This window comes from Colletotrichum scovillei (assembly GCF_011075155.1).
Source record: "Colletotrichum scovillei strain TJNH1 chromosome Unknown Contig00012, whole genome shotgun sequence".
NCBI classification, from domain to species: Eukaryota; Fungi; Ascomycota; class Sordariomycetes; order Glomerellales; family Glomerellaceae; genus Colletotrichum; species Colletotrichum scovillei.
Window position 1 is genome coordinate 1,085,162 of NW_023336270.1, and position 22,387 is coordinate 1,107,548.

The 22,387-nt window shown below is 50.6% G+C and overlaps 8 protein-coding genes across 8 annotated transcripts; 3 read left to right on the plus strand and 5 right to left on the minus strand.

Moving 5' to 3' along the window:
- Window positions 1-952: 952 nt before the first annotated feature.
- Window positions 953-3,407, minus strand: HER10_EVM0004226 (uncharacterized protein; the record flags this gene model as incomplete). The annotated part of the gene is made up of 4 exons (XM_035473878.1): window positions 2,211-3,407; window positions 2,069-2,155; window positions 1,222-1,998; window positions 953-1,154 (listed from the first exon to the last, which is right to left on the minus strand). Exons 1-4 carry the CDS (start codon window positions 3,302-3,304, stop codon window positions 953-955), a joined length of 2,160 nt encoding a protein of 719 aa, XP_035326143.1. The 5' UTR covers window positions 3,305-3,407.
- Window positions 3,408-3,894: 487 nt separating this feature from the next.
- HER10_EVM0005600 (murein transglycosylase) lies at window positions 3,895-5,830 on the minus strand (the record flags this gene model as incomplete). The annotated part of the gene is made up of 5 exons (XM_035475209.1): window positions 5,638-5,830; window positions 5,277-5,564; window positions 4,715-5,219; window positions 4,545-4,661; window positions 3,895-4,487 (listed from the first exon to the last, which is right to left on the minus strand). Exons 1-5 carry the CDS (start codon window positions 5,710-5,712, stop codon window positions 3,895-3,897), a joined length of 1,578 nt encoding a protein of 525 aa, XP_035326184.1. The 5' UTR covers window positions 5,713-5,830.
- A 475-nt stretch (window positions 5,831-6,305) lies between these two features.
- Window positions 6,306-9,381, plus strand: HER10_EVM0010470 (lactose permease; the record flags this gene model as incomplete). Its single annotated transcript, XM_035483121.1, has 6 exons — window positions 6,306-7,530; window positions 7,599-7,879; window positions 7,932-8,003; window positions 8,060-8,107; window positions 8,165-8,721; window positions 9,325-9,381. Exons 1-6 carry the CDS (start codon window positions 6,947-6,949, stop codon window positions 9,379-9,381), a joined length of 1,599 nt encoding a protein of 532 aa, XP_035326324.1. The 5' UTR covers window positions 6,306-6,946.
- A 151-nt stretch (window positions 9,382-9,532) lies between these two features.
- Window positions 9,533-10,552, minus strand: HER10_EVM0009243 (cytochrome p450 family protein; the record flags this gene model as incomplete). Its single annotated transcript, XM_035478735.1, has 3 exons — window positions 9,533-9,658; window positions 9,736-10,361; window positions 10,429-10,552. The coding sequence occupies 3 exons, from the start codon at window positions 10,550-10,552 to the stop codon at window positions 9,533-9,535; spliced, it is 876 nt and encodes a 291-aa protein (XP_035326289.1).
- A 1,099-nt stretch (window positions 10,553-11,651) lies between these two features.
- HER10_EVM0001027 (pectate lyase) lies at window positions 11,652-12,627 on the minus strand (the record flags this gene model as incomplete). The annotated part of the gene is made up of 3 exons (XM_035470789.1): window positions 11,652-11,824; window positions 11,908-12,042; window positions 12,114-12,627. 3 exons carry the CDS (start codon window positions 12,625-12,627, stop codon window positions 11,652-11,654), a joined length of 822 nt encoding a protein of 273 aa, XP_035326039.1.
- A 600-nt stretch (window positions 12,628-13,227) lies between these two features.
- Window positions 13,228-16,230, minus strand: HER10_EVM0010292 (uncharacterized protein; the record flags this gene model as incomplete). Its single annotated transcript, XM_035479756.1, has 10 exons — window positions 15,873-16,230; window positions 15,780-15,813; window positions 15,678-15,720; window positions 14,684-15,626; window positions 14,483-14,616; window positions 14,411-14,431; window positions 14,280-14,358; window positions 13,974-14,223; window positions 13,743-13,911; window positions 13,228-13,687 (listed from the first exon to the last, which is right to left on the minus strand). Exons 1-10 carry the CDS (start codon window positions 16,092-16,094, stop codon window positions 13,228-13,230), a joined length of 2,355 nt encoding a protein of 784 aa, XP_035326318.1. The 5' UTR covers window positions 16,095-16,230.
- Window positions 16,231-16,505: 275 nt separating this feature from the next.
- Window positions 16,506-18,816, plus strand: HER10_EVM0009495 (FAD binding domain-containing protein; the record flags this gene model as incomplete). The annotated part of the gene is made up of 8 exons (XM_035478981.1): window positions 16,506-16,683; window positions 16,759-17,000; window positions 17,071-17,181; window positions 17,246-17,390; window positions 17,444-17,598; window positions 17,664-17,821; window positions 17,881-18,229; window positions 18,289-18,816. 8 exons carry the CDS (start codon window positions 16,506-16,508, stop codon window positions 18,814-18,816), a joined length of 1,866 nt encoding a protein of 621 aa, XP_035326297.1.
- Window positions 18,817-20,658: 1,842 nt separating this feature from the next.
- Window positions 20,659-21,693, plus strand: HER10_EVM0009355 (uncharacterized protein). The gene has a single exon (XM_035478845.1). It carries the CDS (start codon window positions 20,702-20,704, stop codon window positions 21,227-21,229), a length of 528 nt encoding a protein of 175 aa, XP_035326291.1. The 5' UTR covers window positions 20,659-20,701; the 3' UTR covers window positions 21,230-21,693.
- The last annotated feature ends 694 nt before the right edge of the window (window positions 21,694-22,387 follow it).

Here is a 22,387-nt window from a genome sequence, read left to right on the forward strand (position 1 = left end):
CAAGTTCCCTTGAATGTCCCATCAGTGCAGGCCTGGCCTGCAACGCCACCGCCCTTTTTCTGGGGAGCTGTCGGAGTCAATGTTAGCATGCAAGTGCAGATGGCTGTGTTGGCGCCGGAAGCATTGAGAGGCACGCACTAGCATAGACAGAGGCTGCAAGCCCCAGGATCAAGAGAGCGGCGTTTGCGAAGAACTTCATATTCGATGAGAATTGCTCAAGTCTATGGCGAGAATTCTTCTTGGTTCGAAATTGAGTGGATAATTGAATAGTAGATTAGTGAAGTTGTGAGGAGTAGGACGAATGACGATAGAGATAGGAATTTAGAGCAAAAAGATGCGAAACCAGCGCGAATGACTTGCGTGATAGATCAGAACGGTTATTGAGTTCCTCTGGACAGCTCTAAGCCTCAGGATGTTCGTCTCTATTTAACCATGAGGTAGATTTACCAACAAGATCATCTCTTGCTCTATTTGACTCTGCAGGGAAGCTTTTGTTTTCGTCTTCGAGATCTTCATTTGCCCATTCGCTTTCGGTTCACATGGATTTGGCTTCGCTTACAGCGACTTGCAACGCCGCAAGTTTGGATGGCATCCACGTTGACACCGCTCAATCTTTCAGATGAAACATCACTCACGTCTATTCAGTCAGCCACCCCAAACAATCGACTCGTGAGCGTACTCGTGTGATCCAAGGAGATGCAACCAACCTCGTCTGATCGACATGTGAGAAGCGAAACAGTGCAGCGATGGAAGCCTAGCATTGAGGTTTCTAGAAGACTTCGATTGAGGTTACTTGCACCGTAATCACGCACAAAGAATTCCATTCAGTTCTAAAGCTTCATTCTCTTAGAACGATAGTTTGTGACACTTTTGCTTGATCGTAGTATCCATCGAGCATGACGTTCCGAAATCCGAGCGTCCCAAAATGCGACAGCGATGTGTCTTCGGCTACCTAAGCACTCATTCTATTCTTACAAGACGCCTCAAGCCTTTCCAATACGCTCAAGTGCCACTCAAACTCCTTCACGCTAATGCTAAATCGCCGCAAGTTCCGCTTTCCTACGAACATTGCCCCCTCGATATCTTCAGGCAGGCTTTCTTTAAAGACGGGGCACATCGTCGCCACTCGAAGGATCGTGACCATGGTGAAGGTCCTAGGGAGATGTCAGCGACGGGTCTCAAAAGAAGAAATGCTCTGCAGCCTAAGGATTTCACACTTACACCATCCCTCCAGCGAACAAACCAGTGATACTGTTCGCAGGATCAATGTCGAAAACATTGATGAACCCTTTACACCCCTCTAGACACATCCTACACCGCTCCAATATCGCCTCCCGGCACGGATGCGTCTCGAAGTGCGCCATGTTCAACATCACGTACTCGATGAAAGGGCGATGAATGATGTACTGTCCCGCATAGTACCGCCCCTTGAGCCTCAACACGTTCCACGGATTGTTGCCCAACTCTTCAACCCTAATGATGCCAGGAGTCATAGGTGAACTCGCATTCTCCTGCTGTTGCCCTGGCGTTCTTCTAGGCTGGCTCGTGAGTAAGAAATCGGGCAGATTGCGGTAAAGAGCGCCGTGGTATGACCAGAGATCCTCCGTGATCCGCAGTAGCCAGTTGGCGTAGTTAGTGCGCGTCATGCGGAACTGGTCTTTGCTGTCAAAGACAACGCTGTTGACCCGGTTGAGGAACCGCCTGATTGCCGCGTTTGTGCTAATTTGGAAGGCGACAAGTTCCTCGGTTCTGTAGAACGATGTCGATGCCGGACTCTCCACATCTGCTTCTGGTGTCATCTGGGCCACGGTGAAGTCTTTGTGCTGCTTGGGTGTTTCGGGGGCTGGATAGGGCACAACGTCTTCGTATCGCGCTATACCTGACGGCAATGTTATGGAGATCTCGGACACAAAGTCACCTTCGTAGATCAGAGCGACCCAAAAGAGTCTGCGGAAGGCGTCCGAGAACCCGTCATTGTTTTCTGCGCCCGTGGCAGCTCTATGGCTTGTTTTAGTAACCTAAGCGCTCGCCGAAGGGAATCGTAAGCGTCTGAAGTCTAAGTACACACCTTTTCGCGAGAGCCTCGCACTTGACGGCGGTTGCATGTGCCCAGTGGAAGGAATCTGCTACTCTTCCGTTCGCATTCATGTATAAACTGCAAGTCGTCAGTTTTGGTAGAATAATTCGAAGAATACAAGCATTATTCTGACCTCGCCAACATCGTGCATTGTGCTGCTTCAAGGCTGATTTCAGATGATATGTACCCCAGTAACAGCCGCGCTTTCCGCCATAGTTGTTCATCAATCCCTGGAAAGTCTCCGATAATGCTTGAGCTTATAGGTCTTTGGCCTTGAACTCCATCTCGGCCTGCTCTTTCATCCAACGAGATGCGATAATCCCCGGTGCAGACGAAGGATCCCATGCAGAGGACCAACAGCAATAGACAGTACCGCGCCGGCGCAGTAAGGGGCGAGACCGCACTTGCAGTCTTTTCAGACGCTATTACTTCATTGAAAGTGTCGACGATGTCCTCCGGGGAGAGGAGAGGAAAGAAGATGTTCACTTCGGCAAAGTACTCATGGATCACCTCCCGATACCTATCAGCGGCATCGATGGATACTGGCAGACTCCGGTCTTGGAATAATCTCCAGGACTCTGGAGGGCAGATCGAAGAATCTGTGCCTGCATCTTTGCGGAAGAAGATGTCAGTTGCTTCCGCTGAGCACAGCCCTCCTGGAAGAGCTGGCCGTGGCGGTATTTTCTCCGAGTCCGTTTCTGATAGCAGCTGCTTTACTATCGGCCACTCGAAGACATGGTTCGCATTCGCTGTATGGGATAAAGGGATTGGAATTTGAGCATCTCCGTCAGCATTCCTTGTCTGAACCGCGTCTGTTTGGTCTCTCATCGACGTTGAGTCAAGACCTGCCTCGGGCTGTGTACGGTGTACCGACCCCGGAGTTGTAGCATGCCGTGTAGCTTGGGGTGATGGCGTATCTAAAGACGGCTGTGAAGCTTGCTGGCTCTGTTGTTGCTGTTGTCCAGTAAACACCGGTGAAGAAAGCAAGCGATCTTCCAACATCTGAATGCGCTCCAACAAGATCCTCGTATTCTGCTCGATGCGCGGCTGGTTCGAGTCGCGGTAGACGCACTCCACGTTCTGCGTCACGCAGAGGCTGCACTTTGGTTTAGCAGCGTCGCATCGCGTCTTGCGAGCCCGGCAATTGGTGCATGCCTGCCATACACGGCGTCGTGCCGGAAAGTAATGGGCCGCAGAGAAGGAGGAAGACGGCGCGGTATCATCCATGATCGGCCGCCCATCGGCATCGGGAGCACAAGGGTACGGGAGTGAGTTGTGCGATTTGCGGAGATGGAACTGGAAAATCCACTGGAGAAAAGGGAATTCTTTGCTGGATTTAACTGGTCGGGGCCCACGTTCAAGTGACTTCAGGGGGCATTAGGTGGGGAACTTCCCCGCTACGCCCCGGCTGTCCTAGTGCCGCGCGGCGCCGGGATGTTGCCGGAGGTCTGTCCGTGATGTTCGGGCTAGGCGCCGGATCCTCGTGGCTTGCTCAGATTCATCCAGCAACTAAGGACTCCCTGAAGAACATGAGTTTGTGAAAGGCCGATGTAGTATGACAGACTACCTTATCTTCAACACAGAGTCTCGTTCTGCATGATAAAGACCTCGTCTAAGGTGGCAAGCAGGAGAACCCGATGAGTGCCAAGCACACCTAGGGCTTTGATGGTCAATCTTCCTTGACTTGAGAAGCGAAGATAATTAGTATAGGATAACTTGCAAGTAAATCGCGTAGAGTTGAAACCGTAGTCATCTTTCTATGAAACTCAAATAACGCCAGTGTATGCAATCCAGACGGCATCATGATGATGTCGAGGCTATGAAGCAACAGCAACAGGAGTTGCAGTAGCCTGAGCAAGATGCTTCTTCTTTTCATCAGGAGCCAGCTCAAAAACTCCAACACCAGATACAGTTTCTTTAGGCTTTCCTTGCTCCTTCTCAACCTCCGAGGGAATCACCTTGCCCTCCAACCTCTTGTCCCCTGGCGTCATCGGCGCATAGAGGCTCAACAACTCATTTAGCCTCTCGCGCTGAACGCAGTTTTCGTACTTCCAGCTGGCAGCAAGTTCATCGAGCTCCTCAAATGTCTTGTCCTTGAAGTAATCGGCCCATTCGGGGATCATGTATTCCGTCATGGTGATGCCGCGGATACCGCGGAACACGTGCATGTGCATGCGCCACTGCCACGGGTACTTCTTGTTGTATTGTGCGGGGACGTTGTCTTCGAACCACTTGTGTAGGGGGCCGAATAGGTTGGGCTGGAGGTGTGCATCGTCGTAGGCCCAGCTGTCGACGGCGAGGTCGCGCTTCTTGCGGATCATGGGACCGAGGAGCTTCAGCCATGCGGAATCGGGAGATAGGTAGGTCATGCCCATGACGTTCACGTCTTTGTAGGCCCAGATACTCCATGCTGCGGATGGAGCTGTTAGTAAATGTGTCTAAGATCTTGTGTGACAGGTCGTCTCACCAATGCCCTCGTCGGTATAGATGGCCATTTGCTTGTCGAGCATCTTGTATCGTTCTTCGTTGTGCTCTTCATAGTCTGGGTTGTACTCCTTTCGTTCGTAAATCGGACCAAATTCGCCTATGCGCTGACTGTTAGTAATTGGTCTAATAAAGCTTATAGGTCTTTCATACCATTCCAAATTGGCACGTTATGCTCCTTCATGAAAGCAACCTTGCGGTCGTACATCTGGCGGATATAGGCATCTTGATCTGCCAGACCTTGGTATCTACCAATGCGGTTCGGGAAGCCGAATCCACAGTAATCGTGCACCGCGTAAACAGAGTTATCGAACACCTTTGTGAAGCCGGAGAAGTCCATGCTAAATGTGTTGCCCTCGAGCCAGAGAATGTGCTCGGGATCAATCTCGCGGATGGCGGGGACGATGCGATCGTAGAAGGCGAGAAGGCGAGTCCACTCGACGTCGGCGGGTTCGTTGAGAGGGTTGTATCCCGCGATCCATGGGTTTCCCTTGTATCGCTTGGCTATCACCTGCCACAAGTTGATGACTCTGTCTTGGAAATGCTTGTGGTCCCAGAACGCAGCGTAGCCGGTCGGGTTGTCGGAGTGCCAGTCCTGGTTCTGGCCACCAGGAGCGGAGTGGAGGTCGAGAATTGTGTAGATCTTGTACTTGGCGCACTGCAAGAAGAAACATTAGTCGGGTAGAAGACTACGAGAAATATTGGAGGAACCGACAATCTCAATCGCGCGATCAAGATGCTTGAAACCTTCCTCTTTGATCACAAAGGGGTTCATGTCATCTTCGAAGTGGTGGTAGTTGAAAGACAGGCGGATGCAGTTGAAGCCAATTGAGGCAAGAAACTCGGCGTCTTTCTCGGTGAAGAAGTATTCGAGGAACTTGTCGAAGAAGAAATCGCACTTCTCCTTGCCGAGCACCTTCAGCAATGCAGCACGAATCTGGTGCTCACGACCGGGAAAGCCGTTCATGAAGTTCTCCATCAGCATCCAGCCACCGAGGGCCGTCTGTATCGCGATAGGCAGTCAGTAATGGGCCTTCGTGCAGTCGCATGCTGGGTGTAAAGTGGTAGACACTTACGCCGCGGAGAAGGACAGGCTTGCCCTCAGCATCGACAATGCTGGAGCCGGACGTTCTGAGGATTCCGTTTGACATTGTTGCAATCAGATTGAATCAAAATGAGCGAGGATAGCAGAACCAAGGGACAGGGACCAAACGACCCCAACGGCAAGCCGAGCTCCTAAATAGGACCGTTCGCATGTGCGCAACGGTACCAAGCCAGAACTTCGTAGGATCCGTCACTCCCATTGCGGAGTCTTCGCATTAGGTCCACACAACAGTTCAGTCCCCATGACGTCCTATTATCATCTCTGTGGAAAGCATCGGTTAACTGAACTCGTACATACGCGCCGCCAAAGACAAACACGCGACTGAGAGTCCCCCGCGTTGGACCTTCGGGGCAGACTTCGACGCTTCCCCGACCCCACGTTCCCAACTCGGGGGATTCATTTGGATGCCCCGCATAGCTTAGACGACGGACGACATCAGCCGCAGGACTCAAAGGACGCTAGGGGGAAGGTTTTGAATGCCCCGACGGTGTCTAGCCTCAATCGGGGGAAGTGTTTAGCTCCCCCGAGGGGCCATGATTCGTCAATCTTGTGGAAAAGAGGAACCAGGGATCTCTTGCCTACTCCGCACTATCGTCGGCCGACGCTACACAACTTGTGTTGTTCTCACTAGTTTACACTGTTTTGCTGCCCTTCGTTCTACGGAAACAATCGGACGAGTCAGGCGAGCTTGACTTCATCCGCAAGTTCTAATCGTTCGTTTCCCCATGGAGACTCGTCCAGACAACTTCATCTCGTGATGCCCCGGATGTGGGGACCAAGTTTGCTTTTACCCCAGCCCCCGGATCTTCTCCGCATCCCATCATCCGACTTGCCAAACCCCTGTCTTTGTCTCGATAGTTCCCAAGTCCTCTTCGGCAGGCAGAGCCTTTGCGTCCCAAGCGTACGGTTCTGCTAACATTGTCGTGTGTAGGTGTGAAGGGCTAGCTTCCCGCGCCAATGGTAATATCGCTCCATCGGAATTCTTCTTCTTCTAAGCCCATATGCCGACTTCGTAACGCCGTCACCTAGCAAGACTCCTTGAGACCAATCCAACGAGCAAAACCTGGCAGAGTCTCCAAGCGTTCCAGGAAGGTTGTTGACATCGTTCCACCTCGGCAGGACAATTTGACCACGCGCATATAAGGACACGCAAGATCCCAGCTATCTGGTCTCGGTTGTCAACTCAGAAGTCCATCTCCACTACTGAGCCAACCTTGCCACCCTTCTCCCGGCTGAGTTCTTTTCAACGTCTCCGTTCTTCTACAATACTACTTGCCACGATGAACTTCCTCCGCCAACGCCTCCCTGCCCCGAGGCAAGACCAGCAAGCCCGACGAGCTCGCCAGCAAGGCGGACCGGCGGCCGCGAGCGAGAGCTACCAACCCTCTCGCATAGCGCAACTCGCCCAGGAGTCTCCCATCTGGTACAAATCTGCCGCCCGCCGAAAACTCTACTTCCTCCTCTTTCCCGCCGCCGTTGTATCGTACGCCACGAGCGGATACGATGGTTCGATGATGAACTCCCTCCAGACCGTGTCCTACTTTGATGACTTCTTCGACAACCCGCGCGGCGCGGTCCTTGGCTTGATGAGTGCCATCATGGCTCTGGGGAGCATCTGTTCCACGCCCATTGCTCCCTGGGTCGCTGACAAGTTTGGACGACGATGGGGCATCACGACGGGAAGTTGCATCATGATCATTGGTGCGATCTTGCAGTGCGAGAGTACTGCCTTTGCCATGTTTGTGGTAAGCAGATTTATCCTCGGATTCGGTCTTTCTTTTGCAACGACTTCGGCGCCGAGCTTGGTTAGTGAACTTTCGCATCCCAAGGATCGCGTCACCATTACAGCTATCTGCAATACCTGGTATGTACCGTCTTAATCAAGTAGTTGGAGACAACGAGATTCAGAGACTGACGATGTGCGCGTGACAGTTGGTATGTCGGTAGTATCGCGGCAGCCTGGATCACCTTTGGCACTCGAAACATCCCTAGCACCTGGTCTTGGCGGATCCCGTCTCTGCTACAGATGGCACCTAGTGTGGTACAGCTCGCAGCCATCTGGTTTGTTCCAGAGTCCCCGCGGTGGCTTATCTCACATGATCGTGGGGACGAGGCCATGGAGGCTCTGAAACAATACCACGGCGAAGGCGAGGAGACGGAACTAGTTAGACTGGAGTTTGAGGAGATCAGGGCCGCCATTGACAATGAGAAGAGTAAGTCTGGAGAGCCCATGGATAATCAGAGTATCTACTAACCATTTTGAAGGACTTGGAAGCACTACCTGGGCATCAATGGTCAAGACCAAGGGCAACCGATACCGCATGTTCCTTGTCATCTGTAAGAATTCTCCCTAACATACAGGATTTTATTCAACTTACTAACGCTCATGATAGGCATGGGTTTCTTCTCACAGTGGTCTGGTAACGGACTGATTGCTTACTGTATGTAGCACTCTCCTCTTTTGCCTTATCGTAGGATTTGATTGCTGACTCAACTAGACCTTTCGCGAATCATGGATACCGTCGGCATCACAAATAAGAACACCCAGGCTCTTGTCAATGGCCTACTCAATATCTGGAACTTTGGCCTTGCCCTGACAACTGCATTCTTTGTCGAACGTATCGGCCGCCGCCCCCTCTTCCGCATCTCAACCTGCGGTATGCTCGTAGTCTTCATCGGTTGGACCATCGCCTCAGCCCGCTTCGCCGAGACCAGTGCCAGCTCCGCCGGCATCGCCGTCATGGCCCTCATCTTCATCTACCAAGTCTTCTATTGCATCGCCTTCTCACCGTTGCCGGTCGCTTACTCCGTCGAAGTCTTGCCGTACTCCATCCGCGCCAAGGGCATGGCAACATACGTTTTCTCGACCAAGGCAGCCGTCTTCGTCAACCAATATGTCAACCCGATTGGAATTCAGAACATTGGATGGCGATTCTATATCGTCTATGTTGCTATCTTGGCTGTAGAGGCTTGCATCGCTTATGGATGGTTCCTGGAGACTAAGGGCAAAGCTTTGGAGGAAATTGCTGTCATCTTTGATGGCGAAGAAGCGAACGTTCGGATTGCGGAGAATGGGAAGGGAGATGGGCCCATTGACGTGGAGGAAACGGAGCACGCGACTTCTAAGGTCTGATTTGAGCGGATTTATCTACTTACGCGATAAATCTCACATTATGCCAGATTCGAAAATGAGGGCATTTAGCAAAGATATCATAGTAACGAGATCACATCATCCCATGAGAGATGAATCCTTTGAAAGACTAGGTTTGCGAATTGTTTTGTCGTGGGATACTAAGTTGAGCTAATTTTGAGGTTGATCTTCACATGTATGAGAATCAAAAGCTCAGCCTCAATCATGCCAAAGGGGAAAGTGTCGACGCAAGTTTCTCGGTCTAGGGCCAGCTACAACTAAATAGCCTTCAGACTTTAGACGTGGCCCCCCTCCCTAGCTGGTAGCTGTCTCGGTCGAAGTCTGACATTCAGGCCCTTTTGAGAAACAAACCAGCTGGAACAATGATCAACAAATTAATCAGGTACATTTCTAATGGCGGGCGGGCTACTTACTAGCATTTCTCCTCCAAGACTGCCTCTGGGCCTGTAAGCTCTATATCGAAGTGCAGAAAAAGGGTTGGAATAAGCTGTGCGGTCTTATCATTAGCAATGGGCACGATCACAATGTTTACGGGTCGGACCTTGGCCATCTCCATCCAACTGATATCTACGCTCATGGGTTAGTAAAGCTATTGTACCTTACTCAATACTTGCGGGATCACCTACTGCGACCAAGACACACCCGAGCTCCGGATCCAAAAGCGAAGAAAAAACGGTCTGTGTAGATCTTGGTCAGAAACGGGGAGCACGTCTAGTCAGGGGACCTTACGCATGTCGCCACTGTCTTCTTTGAGCCACCTCTCAGGGCGAAATGCGTAAACATCTTGACCAAACACTTCCTTGCTACGATGTACAACCCAAGGGTTGACGCCGACGATAGACTAAGCAAATGACAAGTCAATATCAGGTTTCAAAGTACTAGATGACTGTGAGTTGTGTAGATTGAGGCGATGCTTACCCCGGCTGGCATGTGGTAGCCACCAATATCATAGCCACTTTGGGGCACGACACGAGGAAGAGTCATGCCGACAGCAGGATGTACTCGCAAGCCTTCATACATCGCCGCTTGCAGGTAAGACATATTCTCAGATTCTGCAATAGTAATCGGATCACTAAGCTTTCCTTGTCTCCAGTGCTCATCGACTTCCTTAATAAGTCGACGTTTCGCTTCAGGGTTCTTCAAAAGATGGTAGATGATTGACCGGATCGAAATTGCGGTTGTGTCACTTCCAGCGAATATGTTCGAATTCGCCATTGATACCAAGTCGGAGTAATCAAACTGCTCAGGCTTCTCTTTATGAACGGCGAACAGCTTCGTCAAGATGTCTTGGTGGTCGGATCCCCGGTCTTGTCTGGCAGCGACCTCGCGTGCAGCAAACTTGCGCAAGCTTCCATGACGAGATGCGATGCCAAGCCAGTTTCCAATTATGGGAGACAAGTAGTCAAAAGTCCAGTAAAGCCATGGAACTTGGCCGATCCAAGCGGCAGATCGTAGCGCAGTCTCGATTTGCTTGAAGGAGCCATCATCAGACTCGACATCCATGAAGCCGAATCGCTTCGAGAAAGTGACTTCTCCTATCACGTCTACGGAGATTTTCTATTAGTAAATCGTCTCTTGTGACGCGAGAGAAGTCTGAGGAAGAGAATGTACCAAAAGCATAGAGTTGAACCCAGTTTCCTAGATCCACTGTTCTCCCAAGCATGCCGCCCAGCTTCCCGAGGAAGACCTGGATGGCGCTGTCGACGTATGGCTCGAGTTCTTTCAGGGATGTCATCGCATATGGCCTACTGATGAGACGACGCTGGGCGGAGTGAATTCGATCATCTCGTTCAGGGAAAATGTCGAATTTACGCCTACCCTGCCAGACGCTGTAGAAGTCGGACTTGCGGAACTTGGATCCCGCGCCTGGACAATTTCATGTTTAACATTGAACCCAGTAAGGAAGATGGCATGTCGAGGTCTTACCGTAGATCGTTTTTATGGACGTGAGATCTGAGATGCTCCTAGGAAAGAAAACACCAAAGGTGAGCTCTGGGTCGTGGGACTTCAAGTGATTTACTGCCCTTGGTGCTTACACTTCGCTTGGCGCAATGCGCACAACCTTACCGTGGACCTCATGCAGACGCATAGTCACGACGTGAAGGTCGCCAGTATATGAGTGATACGCAAGCCATACTCTAGAGAAGCTGGCCCAGTAGGGTCCGGGAACCTTGGCGAAGGGCGAGAAAACACGCTGGTAGAGAACCCAAAAGAATAGAAAGATTGCCGGTCCTATTTGCAAGACCACCAACAAATACCCTGTGTGGTTTTGGTCGTTGACGATGCTCATTGTGTGGAGTTTGCCGCGAAGGGTCCGAGAAGAATGCCGCAGGTGACGGTTGGATGTATGAGAAGCTATGTATTATATCAAAGGGCCCGGGCCTCTTCGGCATTCCCTAAGTTACTGTGTAGAGCCGACTCATAGAATGGCTTCAAGCAGATTAAAGTTTGATGTTACGCATACCTCCTCGGGTTATCCGGCTGCTCCCCACGGAGCAATTGTGTTGCACGAAGGCGATCGCGGTAAGATCTTGCGGGGTAAATGTATTTGACTGAAGAGACGGAAGAGACGGAAACACTGGCCAACCAACGAGGGTTGATCGAGATCATCACGGCACATATGCACGGTAAGCTGAGTACCGGCCCCGCTTCGGCCGGCACCGTTCTCTTGTTGGCGGCGCCGGACTCAACTCCCCAGTCGAACCGTTTCAAGGAAGCAACGAAATAGGTATTAATCCGGTGTGATTATTTCTCGATTCAAGTACATGGGACAAGTTGTCTCAAAAAAGCAATCACGCCCATGACGGCAATAAGGTTGGGAAATTGAACCAATATCAAGACCAATCTTGACCGTTGACGACACAGTACGGTGCCAGGGCCCCCTCGCCAATCTCCCCAGCTTCGCACGGCTTGACGCAGCCCTCGTAGCGTGTGCAGATAACTCCAATCTTTGCGAGACAGTAGTTGGACAGAGTAGCAGTATCGCCATAGTTTTGATTTACCCCCACTAGTAGTTGTTAGCACGGAAGAATTTCTAAGGATCAGAAACGAGCAGCTCCTGGCTGGAAACTAATCTTCCATGTAACTTACTGACTACTCCTTGTATTCCAACAAAATTGGTGATGTTGACATGTCGCTGGAACTGCTGGCTGCAATTACCGCATGACCGGTAGAACTTCCCGAATTTGTTGGCATAGAAGCCGTCGATGTGCAGCCATCCCTCACCTTCGAGTCGACGATATTAGAACTTTCGTGCTTAGATCAAGTGTCATGGCAGCTCAGCTCTTGATACTCACCGTTATGCTGAAAGACCTTATCACTGGCCTCTTTCGCCCCTCCGCCCCTGACGTATCTCGGTCCCGTACCTTTGAACGTAGCCGCGTCCTCACACACATCTTCCCACCAGACGTTATCAATGGTACAGGGACCGCGGCAGTGTACACCCTCAGCTTGAGCAGGGCCGATGATGGCGTTCTTCAGCGTCGCTCCGCTCTCCAAGATGAACACAGCAGCAGCCTCATCTTGCTCAGCTTGCCCTTTGCAGTCGCCGGAGCTACCTTTGCGATCAAAGAGAGCCATCTTGCCATCAAAGATTGCATTGGCTGGAATCAAAGAGGCAGTGGGGAACGAAGTGCTTCCCGTGGCTGTTGGCCATTTCGTGTTGACCGATGGGTGTGGGCAAGATACGCCTCCGGAGGCTTGCCATTTTATGGTGCTTGTTGAGGTCGTTCGGGTCGAGGTGGTTTTGGTTGACTGAGCGGAAACAAGGCCAATGGTCACCACTAGCCCTGAAATAGTGATAGAACGCATGATGATAGTTGTAAATCCAGAACGAGGACTAAAGCACGGAGGGATGTGGCGAGAGGTGCGAATTTGAATCTGATTTTATATATGTGAGGTACCTGTGGACTGACTTTGTCGATTTAACAAAAGAGTCATTGCGTGCGATCATGTTGCGTTGCTGTGAGTTCGAAACTGGTGGCAATATCTGGCGTTATTCGATGAATGCTAGTCGTGGTAAATTCACCATGACTTTGTCCGCCAAGACCTGCAGACGCCCTCAAAATCCAAGAGTCCAACTCTGACATCTTGGTGAATTGAGGACTGCCAAGACTTGATGCAGAACCTAGCTGATCTCCCACCTTCTAACGGCTTTGCTTGTTCCACCAATCCCACCCAAATCAGGAAGCTGAGGGATGCTCCACGTAACACTGAGGCGATCTCGTGCATACAATGCGCATGCAGCCGAAAGGCTTATTTAGATTCACTGAGAACCAGACGAGGTCGTTTCGGTCACTAGAAAATTGGTTGGGCTCCTTGCTCATCTAAATTTTCCACAGAGCCTTGCTCTACACGCTGCAATTGTATGCTATCTGTGTCATACCTGATTCCATGCTGTTGTTACAATGTTCATCTGAAGGCTGCATCAGACCACGCATTCCAATGCTCGAAGTTCAAGAAGTTCCAGACAACATTTGGATCTACCAAGTTCGCATCGAAGTCCCCAGGAATCATGGCGTCTCCAAGCTCGGTGTCCCCAGGATGGAGGCCGATTCCGTCTGACATGAATGCGGGAGAAGTCTGGATCATCTGGCTAACATCATCATGCATCCTAAGCGTGGGCTCGGCTTCTGTAGCCACGCTCGTCTGGCGCTGCTGTACTGAATGTGTTTTCGCTGCGACGTTGAGCAGTTCTTTAACAATATCGGCGCATCTTCTGGCTACTGCGAGCATCTTCATTGCCTTGAAGATGTCAAGGCTCAACTCGATGTTTTCCATCACCTCTTCGGCGGGGAAGGGGCAGATGTTGGAGATTAGGACGTGTAGGAGGACCATGCAGGCGTCTAGTAGGTACATGCAATTGTACCACCTACTTTGAGTTAGCTTTCTACGGGTGTAAGACTCAATGAGTGTGAGGGTGTTACCATGTCCTGAAGTAAGGTCGGTGAAGGTAGCTCGTGTGCATGAACTTGATAGTCTCGGTGGCAGCCTTGACGCATGACGTGACGTGTCGCGAGACAGTGTTACGGTCCGCTTCTTGCGTCTTTGAGATGATGAACTGTCGGTGAAGAAGTATCCTGGCGTTTAGGAAACCTGTTCGTGTACGTTAGTAACGCTAGCGCAATGACATGAAGAGCCAATGAAGTTGAGCATACGTAGTTTGAGAACGGTCTTTTGCTTCATGGCAAATTCGCTGTCTTCAAGTGACGATGTGTCAAATCGGAGCTGTCTCGGCAGTCCAGACTTCCAGTCGTCCAACTCCCTGTCAAGATTGAGCGCAATCTGTGACAGCCTTTGGAAAGATGTGTGACTACTATGCAGACCCAAGTTGTCCGTCATCCACATGAGGATCTTGGCCAAGTCAACCATGGGATTGATCAGACAATATGCCGAGTTGGGAAAATGCTCGATGGTTTTGTTAGCAACATGCGCTTGGCCTTTTAGTCGGGTCCTAGACTCACAGAGGTTTTCGGGAAGGGTATTGAGTAGGAGCTTGGAGCCCGGAGTCCTGACTGACGCCCAGCAGAAAAACACATTTCGCTAGATGATCAGCATTCCAAACTAACTTGTTCAGTCAGAGCCCGCAACTTACATCTCGTGTGAGTAAAGAGACCTTGGTACGTTAGCACTACACACAACTAAGAGCATCTTCGTGGTCACCTACCACCAAAGCAAGCTTTCTGGGCTTGTCTCTGAACGGGTATTAGTTGGGATACCCATGGCTGACGCAGTCCTTATCGCCATGCCGCTATACATGTAGCAACTGTGAGGCTTCATCGCATTTTGACCGAATACAGACTGCAGTGTTGAAGTAAGTCAGCGGGCTCTAGATGCCTCCACATTGGACGTTTTGCCTGGAACTGACCATGAGAAATAGTGTCTGCGCAGTTTCAAGCGAACTCGACTCGCAGATGTCTTCGAGGTGAAGCCTCGACCTTTCGAAGAATCTTCTTGCTAGTCGGATAGGGGGATAGAGTGCTTCTTCGTCGCTGGTTTGTCCAGTGCGATCCAAGAACTCCTTGGTGTGGTCTTCCATGAGTAAGGACGTCTCCCCCGCGGTGATGGCACCGATCGCAATGACAACATTGTACAGTGCCAGGAACCTTGCCTCCCGACGCATTTGTGCAGAGATTATGATATCTGGCCTCGAAAGTCTCGACCATATTTCTTCCTCACATCTCTTGAGAAAGGTCATCTGTTCGAGGATTGGGTGGATGTTGTGCAAGTTTTGGAAGTACAGGCGGACACATTCCCGCTCAAGCTCGGTCGCAAACGCGGCATCCACGGCGCTGAGAACGACATCGGCAACAACGCCTTGCTGATACGACTCCCTTCTGCCGCCATTGCTCTGCGGACTTGCCTTTGCGAACTGGTTCTGGCCGAGAATGCGAGAGTCCGGAGGCGTCGAGTAATCCGAACTATGCAGGAGATTTACAATGGAGCTTTGCTTACGGTGCGTGCCGGTTTCCGGTTGTTTCTGTGTGTTCGCCCGAGAGCGAAGCCTGGCGAGGAAGTAAAATGTCCCAGTGGGTCCGTAAAACTCGGCACCCTCAGTGTGCTCATTGACCTGACCGAGGCCGTCTACTTCTTGTTCCGAAGATGTTGATGAGCCTCTATCCATGCGGCTTGGCTCTTGTGGGTTCAGCTGGATTGGGTTCTCGTGCCTAATTGGTTCATCTAGGCTGACTGGTGATGGATGAAGATGCTCAGGCAATAATGGCTGTGGCTGAGGTATCAGCTGAGGTTGAGGCTGTAAACGTTGTTGCAGGCGGCCGGTGGGATCGTATGAGGATGACCTCTTACTCGGTCTGTGGGACGCGTTAACCCCATTCAGAACTCATCATGTTCTTCTCACATACGGGTCTTCTTGTCCTTCTTTGTACGAGCACGAGAATTCGTGTCCTTGAGGAGGCCATTTCAGTCCTCAAAAGTAATTATCCTGGGGAAGACAACACACTCACGAACACAGTTGGAGCACGGCGAACTACCATCACACTAAAGGGGATGTGGTCAACATGTATGTTCATTGAAGGCATCATCAGAGCTTTACCGACCTTGACTTTACGAGCCCGACATGTACCACAAGCTATCGGCGCACGAGGCCTTCGCTTCCTCTTGAGATTGTTACCAGAGTTCGGGTTGTCTGACGATCTAACGGCTGCAGTGGGGATCTCCGTCTCCATTTTGATAAGATCGCAAAAGCGCAGAGGTTTTGGAACTTGGAACTTTTGGTAAACGTTGAAAGAGGAAAGCACAAAAAAAGAAACGCGAACCATGAGCGGGGCTTCGGGGCTATGAGGCTACAGCTCACTAGTACAGCGGGCGGAGCGGAACGATCATCTGGGGCATGCCATGCAGGGGGTTCGCCCTCGAGGGGTGTTTGTGAGACAAGGAAGCTTCGGTCAAAGTTTCTGAGCAGTGAGAGGATCACAAAGCGTCATGAACGTCGACGTCGCTCAGACGTTTACCCCAGAAAACATGGACGAATCGGAATGACTCGTTCGGGACCAACGCCTCCAGCGAATAGGAGGCCGTCTGTCGGAAACCGCTGCGCCTCGGGATGAAGCCTCCCAGCATATCCCATCGGCGTTCTTCCGCAATAAAGACGACCGTATTGTCGTCTTCCCCCGTTTCTTCAGCAGAGACAGTTCTGTCTTTTATAACAAACAGTTTGGCCGGCGGTAATGATGATTGAAATCGCCCAGCCATCACGCCCAGAGGGCGCTTACAAGGTTGACTTCTCGTCTTGTAATTTGAAACCAGACAATACTCATGTGGGAGATGTTTCAGTCGAGGTACCTGTTCTCATCGCAGGTGGTGGTCCGACTGGTCTGTTCACAGCATACATGTTGTCTAAACATGGTGGTAAGTATTGATACGTAGGCCTGTGCAATTGTGGGCTCTCTCAGTTTGATGGGGTAGAACGCTAACAGCTAGTAGTAAAATCGCTTCTCATTGAGAAGTATCCTGAACGGTTGGCTGCACCTAAAGCCCATGCATTGAGCCCAAGAACCCTTGAGATATGTAGACAATATGGACTTGACACAAGAACGATACGTCAATTGGGGTCGCCTCGTGATGATGCCTACTGGGTCAATTTCTTGACGAATCTTACGGGCGAGAAGATTGGAGTCCTCCCGTATGAACGAATGGACGCTGGTGTCCTAGAGAGTACACCTGAGGTATGGAAGCAATTGAATTTTCGTAACTCAGCTTCTTCAAGTTCAATCACTAACACGTGTATCAATGAAGATGATCCACAATATCCCACAGCCTGATTTTGAGAAATTCGTTGCAGAACATCTAGAAAATGATCCAAATGTTGAGATTCGAAAAGGCGTTGGTTTCATTTCGTGTGAGCAGGTAAGTTGAAAAAGCTGCGAGTACTTGTATGAGCTTGAGAGGCGAGATACTAACTGCCATACAGCGAGGCGATAAAGTGACGACCGTGGTTGAAGAGCGTTCCACGAAGCGTCGTTGGACAGTCACCTCCAGGCACGTTATTGGCTGTGATGGAGCGAAGAGCCAAGTCCGACGTTTTCTGGGGATTGAGACTGAGGGAGAAGATGGATGTAAGTTTTCCCATAGTTCGTGTCATGCAATTCAGCTTACAAAAGGGACGCAGACGAGACAATGATGACAATACATTTCAATGCAAATCTTCGACCAGTTGTGAAGAATGGCGTAGGCATGCTGCATTGGATCGCCGACCCTGCTTGCTCCGGTTTTATCATTGCATATGACATAGATGGAAACCAGGTTCTGATTAGCAATTTTGATGTAAGTCGGAGCATTCTCTTATTCTGAAGGCTAGCCTCTTTGCTTACTTTTGTTGTCTGAACTAGTCAAAAAGACATCCCGTGGAAACGTGGACAGAAGAACTCGCACATGCCACAGTGTCGGCTGCGATAGGACAAGATATACCGATCCAGATTAAGAGTTTTAGACCGTGGGTGTTGAGCCGCAAGGTGGCCAAGGAATATCGTCACGGAAACGTGTTCTTGTACGTAGCAACTCCAAGTTTCCCACTAGATGGCAATGCACTAATTCCCATCATCACAGGGTCGGCGACGCCGCACATTCATTCCCTCCAACCGGTGGTTTGGGCCTCAACTCTGGCCTGGCTGACGCCCACAACCTTGCCTACAAGGTCGCCGCCGTACACCAGGGCTGGGCAAATCCACGTATTCTCGACACATATGAGACTGACAGACGACCCATTGCCGTCATTGCGGCAGCTCAGAGTGTCAAGAATGGGAAGTCTATCTTTTCTTTCCTCAAGGCCATCGGGACGGCAGATGTTGAAGACCTCAACGAGGCCCGGAAACGGATGTATGAAGCCATTCACGACCCGGCCAAGCAGGACTTGATCGCCGAGAAGGTCGAGGGACAACGTGAACATTTTGACAATGTGGGTGCATCGCCATCAAATTGGATGCTTGATACATGTGTTGACTTAGTCTACTTCAGCTCGAGATTCACATTGGGTATGTGTACGGGGATACAAAGCCACCGGCGAATGCTTCCGACTTTACGCCAAAGTTCCAGGCCGGCGCCAGGTTGCCACATGCTTGGATCAAGTTCACGGAACCGAATGACCAACGGAAGGTCCCGCACCAACCCATCGACACATCGTATGTGAAAGAGCTTTCGAATGAGCAAGTCGAGGCCCAGCGCTATTCCACACTCGACCTGGCGAATGCAGGCACATTTTCTCTTATTGTACCATGTCGAACAACTTGGATCCAACGGTTTGAAGAATGCAAAGAGGCTCTGAAGGAGAAATTGAGTTCCCGCTTCATGCTGTGGGGTGCAGACGTCGACTTCCAATTCGCGTCTGACAGTCACAGGGAACTGTACGATACGAAGGGTGGATTCTCGGAGGGAAGTGCAATTCTGGTTAGACCAGACCAGCATATCTTGGGTTGCATCAGCCCAGTTGCTTCCGCGAGTGACATCATCGCCCTCATTGCAGACCATGTCGATTCACAGCATTAGAAGTGCATAATTACGAAGAAGAGTTTTTGGCACATTCACTGAATGAACTCGAATCGAATGATACCAAGACTGCTGCAAGAAGGATTTGAGACAATTAGTTTCAATGCATGATGATATGGGTGAGATTCAGGGACAAGAGGCAGTGTGAGGCTTCAGTAAAATTGAATATATCAATAATGATCTGGCAGCTTCTGATTGTGCTCATCTCTTCCTGTCAGTCCTGGGTATCGAATAACATCAAGTTCTGCCAAGTGGTCGAGCCAGCCACTGGGTTTATTTCATGCAGCTCTCGTAACAACATAATCCACCAGCTACCTTTACATATTAAATCATGACAAATCAACTCAAATCCGATTTGCAGTCGACCATCGGACAGCCGGTGCCGTCAGATGACTCTCGACCTCTACAACTGGCATATCACCAAGCGTTGATGAGCTCGCCTGCGAATCGACAGAGCGTCGGTTATTCGACCGCTGAGCCAAGACCCTCTTCGTTGCCTTTGAAGCAGGAGAAAGAGAGAGAGAAAAGCGTCTGCTCGAGCTGTAATGTTTTGTCGGTTAGTTTAAGCCTGATCAATGACATTGAGTACTACTTATGACCCGTTGGGTAAGACGAACTTGGGTGCCATGGTTTTTATCAATGAGTTCTTCGATTCAGGTAAGTAATTTCATGATATTGGACTTGAAAGTTGTTTCCGTTGGATCTCAAAGTATCTTGTACCGATGATGTGGAATTGCATTCGACCGCGAAGCCCGGAGGATTTATATAATCCTCCAAGACAGGGGAGTTTCCGAGTTGGTGAGCAATACCGCTGCTCATGCCGCGGAACAGACGTAAGCACGTTGTCATCCACGTCATCTCATATTCCCGTGAGAAATGATCATGAACATCATTTCCCCTACTAGATATCTACTCTGCCTAGTCCCAGATCATCACTGACTGAAGATCAAGTCGCCGAAAGTCGTCACGCCTCATCACTTTCGCAACAAGAGATGACCACCTCAGGCCATGACTTGCCATGAGAGTCGCTCAAAGTAGCTTGCGCCACTCGGAATGACGCGGGGTAGGCGTTTGTCGGGCGTTAGTGGTGGGAAGTTCATAAAACTCATGTTCACACGGTACGGCACAGTCCAATCATACACATAGCGATCGGCCAGATCGTCAAACCTCAGACTTTTCGGGACCCTTTCTGCATCATTATGCTGACCACTGTACACCGAATTTCTCAACGAGATGGTATTACCGTTATTCTCATCTTTCAAAAGGGTTCATGATGGATGGTGAGAAGACTTCGTCAAGCGGGCAACAAGGCTAAGTTTTACGAGACCCTTGAAAGTGCTACGTGATGATTCTCACCTTGTTCCATTGCTGCTTCTTTTACCCCAATACGGCAATACGGCAAACCGCCAAGGTCTTGAATGTTTCGAAGAAGTTTTTTTGAAATTACGGTGTTAGTACGCAGAACTCAATAAGGGAAAGCAACAATAACCTCTGTTGAATGCTTCATGTTCCCTTTTAGGGTTGCCTAGACTCGCAAAGGCGGAGTCTGAAGAATGTTCCGACGATGAGAGCACTTTAATACAATCACAGAATTAACGACGTCTGAGAACCTGATCCCTTATTTGTTTCATTTATTCGTGGGATGCAAGTACGACCAAGTCTGATACAATTGCACCGCCGGCCTTCCTAGACCCACATCGGACCGCCCGCGGGATTCTTCGGCACCGGTGACCCCCACGTCTTCTCCGCCTTTCAAATTAGTCATCCCTGAAAACTTTGCAGTCCATGCCTCGTTCCTGAGACAGGCCAACGGATAACGCCCTACAACACGGACAATATCCTGTAGCACGTAATATCTTGCACAGGAATAACTTCATAATCGGCCATGGATCCAAAGGCATCTTCCTCGGCTCCTGCCGCACCAGCGTTGCCGCCAAACGTCACGATCTTCTCCCCATCCAAACCCAGCACAGCAAAAGCCCTCCTCAACGGCAACATCTTTACCCGGCTCACAGCCAATGCCCAGACCGAACCATCAAAGCTAGAGGCCGCTCTCAGAGATGTCTCTAGACCTGAGGTTGATGACATATTCTGCTTCAGCCACCGCAATGTCGTCTTGATCTTTGACGGCGAGAAGGGCGGGGATGATGCCACAGATCAGCACCACGAGCACTTCCGCCTCGTCTGCTTGGCGCTTAAGGACGCTGACATCAGCCTCGATGTTGCCGGTTGCATTTTTGATGCCCCTGAGGTCTTGCAGGCTGGCTTCCAGTTAGATACGCTAAGCTCAGGGTCTGTTCTGGTCATCGACTTGATGGGCGGGGATGATGACGATGATGATTCGGACGAGGATGATGAGGCAGCCGCTGAGAGGTTGCTTATGAGTGGAGATTCGGGCGCAACAATGTCCTGAGCCGAAAGTCACTGAATTATGGAAGACGAGCTTCACGATTCGGAAGCTGCCGCGACGACATTAAGAAGAGCATTTGGTCTAGCAGCTAGCGGAATCACGAAAGCAGGAACACGCGAATCTCAGAGGGCAGTTCCCATTGAGCTTGGCTGCCGAGATCAACGCCGAAAGTACAGCTCGTACGCCGTTAGCACCGGAAGTTGTCATCGTCAACTCAGGCATCTCAGGCATATTTCGAGACTGGCAAGCCCAGAAAGAATGGGAGCTTTTGGGGAAAAGCTGGCAAAGACTTAGACAACCTTTCCGGTGCAGCCTTGAGCGTTAGGCCCATCGAGACGGACGGACTCAAGTTGAGGTCCAACCGAAGCATCGATGAGTGGATGGACTTTACTAGGTAGACCGAGACTCGAATTCCGGCCCCAGCACCTATTAGCCAGGACTTTGGTCGTGCCCTTAAGATGTTGAGGCAGTCTCTCTATCTTAGCAGGATAGACATAATCTCAAAGACAGAGGTTCAATCAACTCAGTTGAGACATACTCGGTATCTCGGTGCCACCTATAGAAACATTTCATCTTAGATGGCTGAGTCTAACGCCTCATGGAAGTGAAGGCACGACTCTCTTACAGGCCACTATGAGTGAACGGATGCAACGGACACTTTGCATCGCATTAAGAGTACGGCAGATGCTGCACGGGGTTCTGGCCGGACCAGAGGCATTGTGCCCGGCGCGTTGCTTCAAGGTTCCTAGTCTTAGCTGATGCGGGCTTTCAAGCCACCAACCGGATACTGAGCGAGCACCAGAAGCAGTAAGAAGAGGATCGACACAACCGGGAGGCTTGCAGCCTCGGACAGGCCTACCCAAGCATCTACGGATACTCCTTGTTCGGAGAAGCGGAAAAGATTTATAATCGAGGAGACAATTTCATGATGAGTTCGCGTTCGGGCCAAGGACGCCAAGCTCGGCGAACGGCTTTCAAGACATTCTTTACGGATATACTGGGGGAAGAAAAAACTTCAATCTTGGCAAAGCGCCACCCTCGTCCCAAGTCTCTGGGCGACATCTTCTTTTGACGTGCATGGGGAATACTTATGCTACCCCAGGCGCCCAGGCCAGACTTCAACGTTGCGACGAGGATCTCAACCAGGTCCTCGGTCGGGAA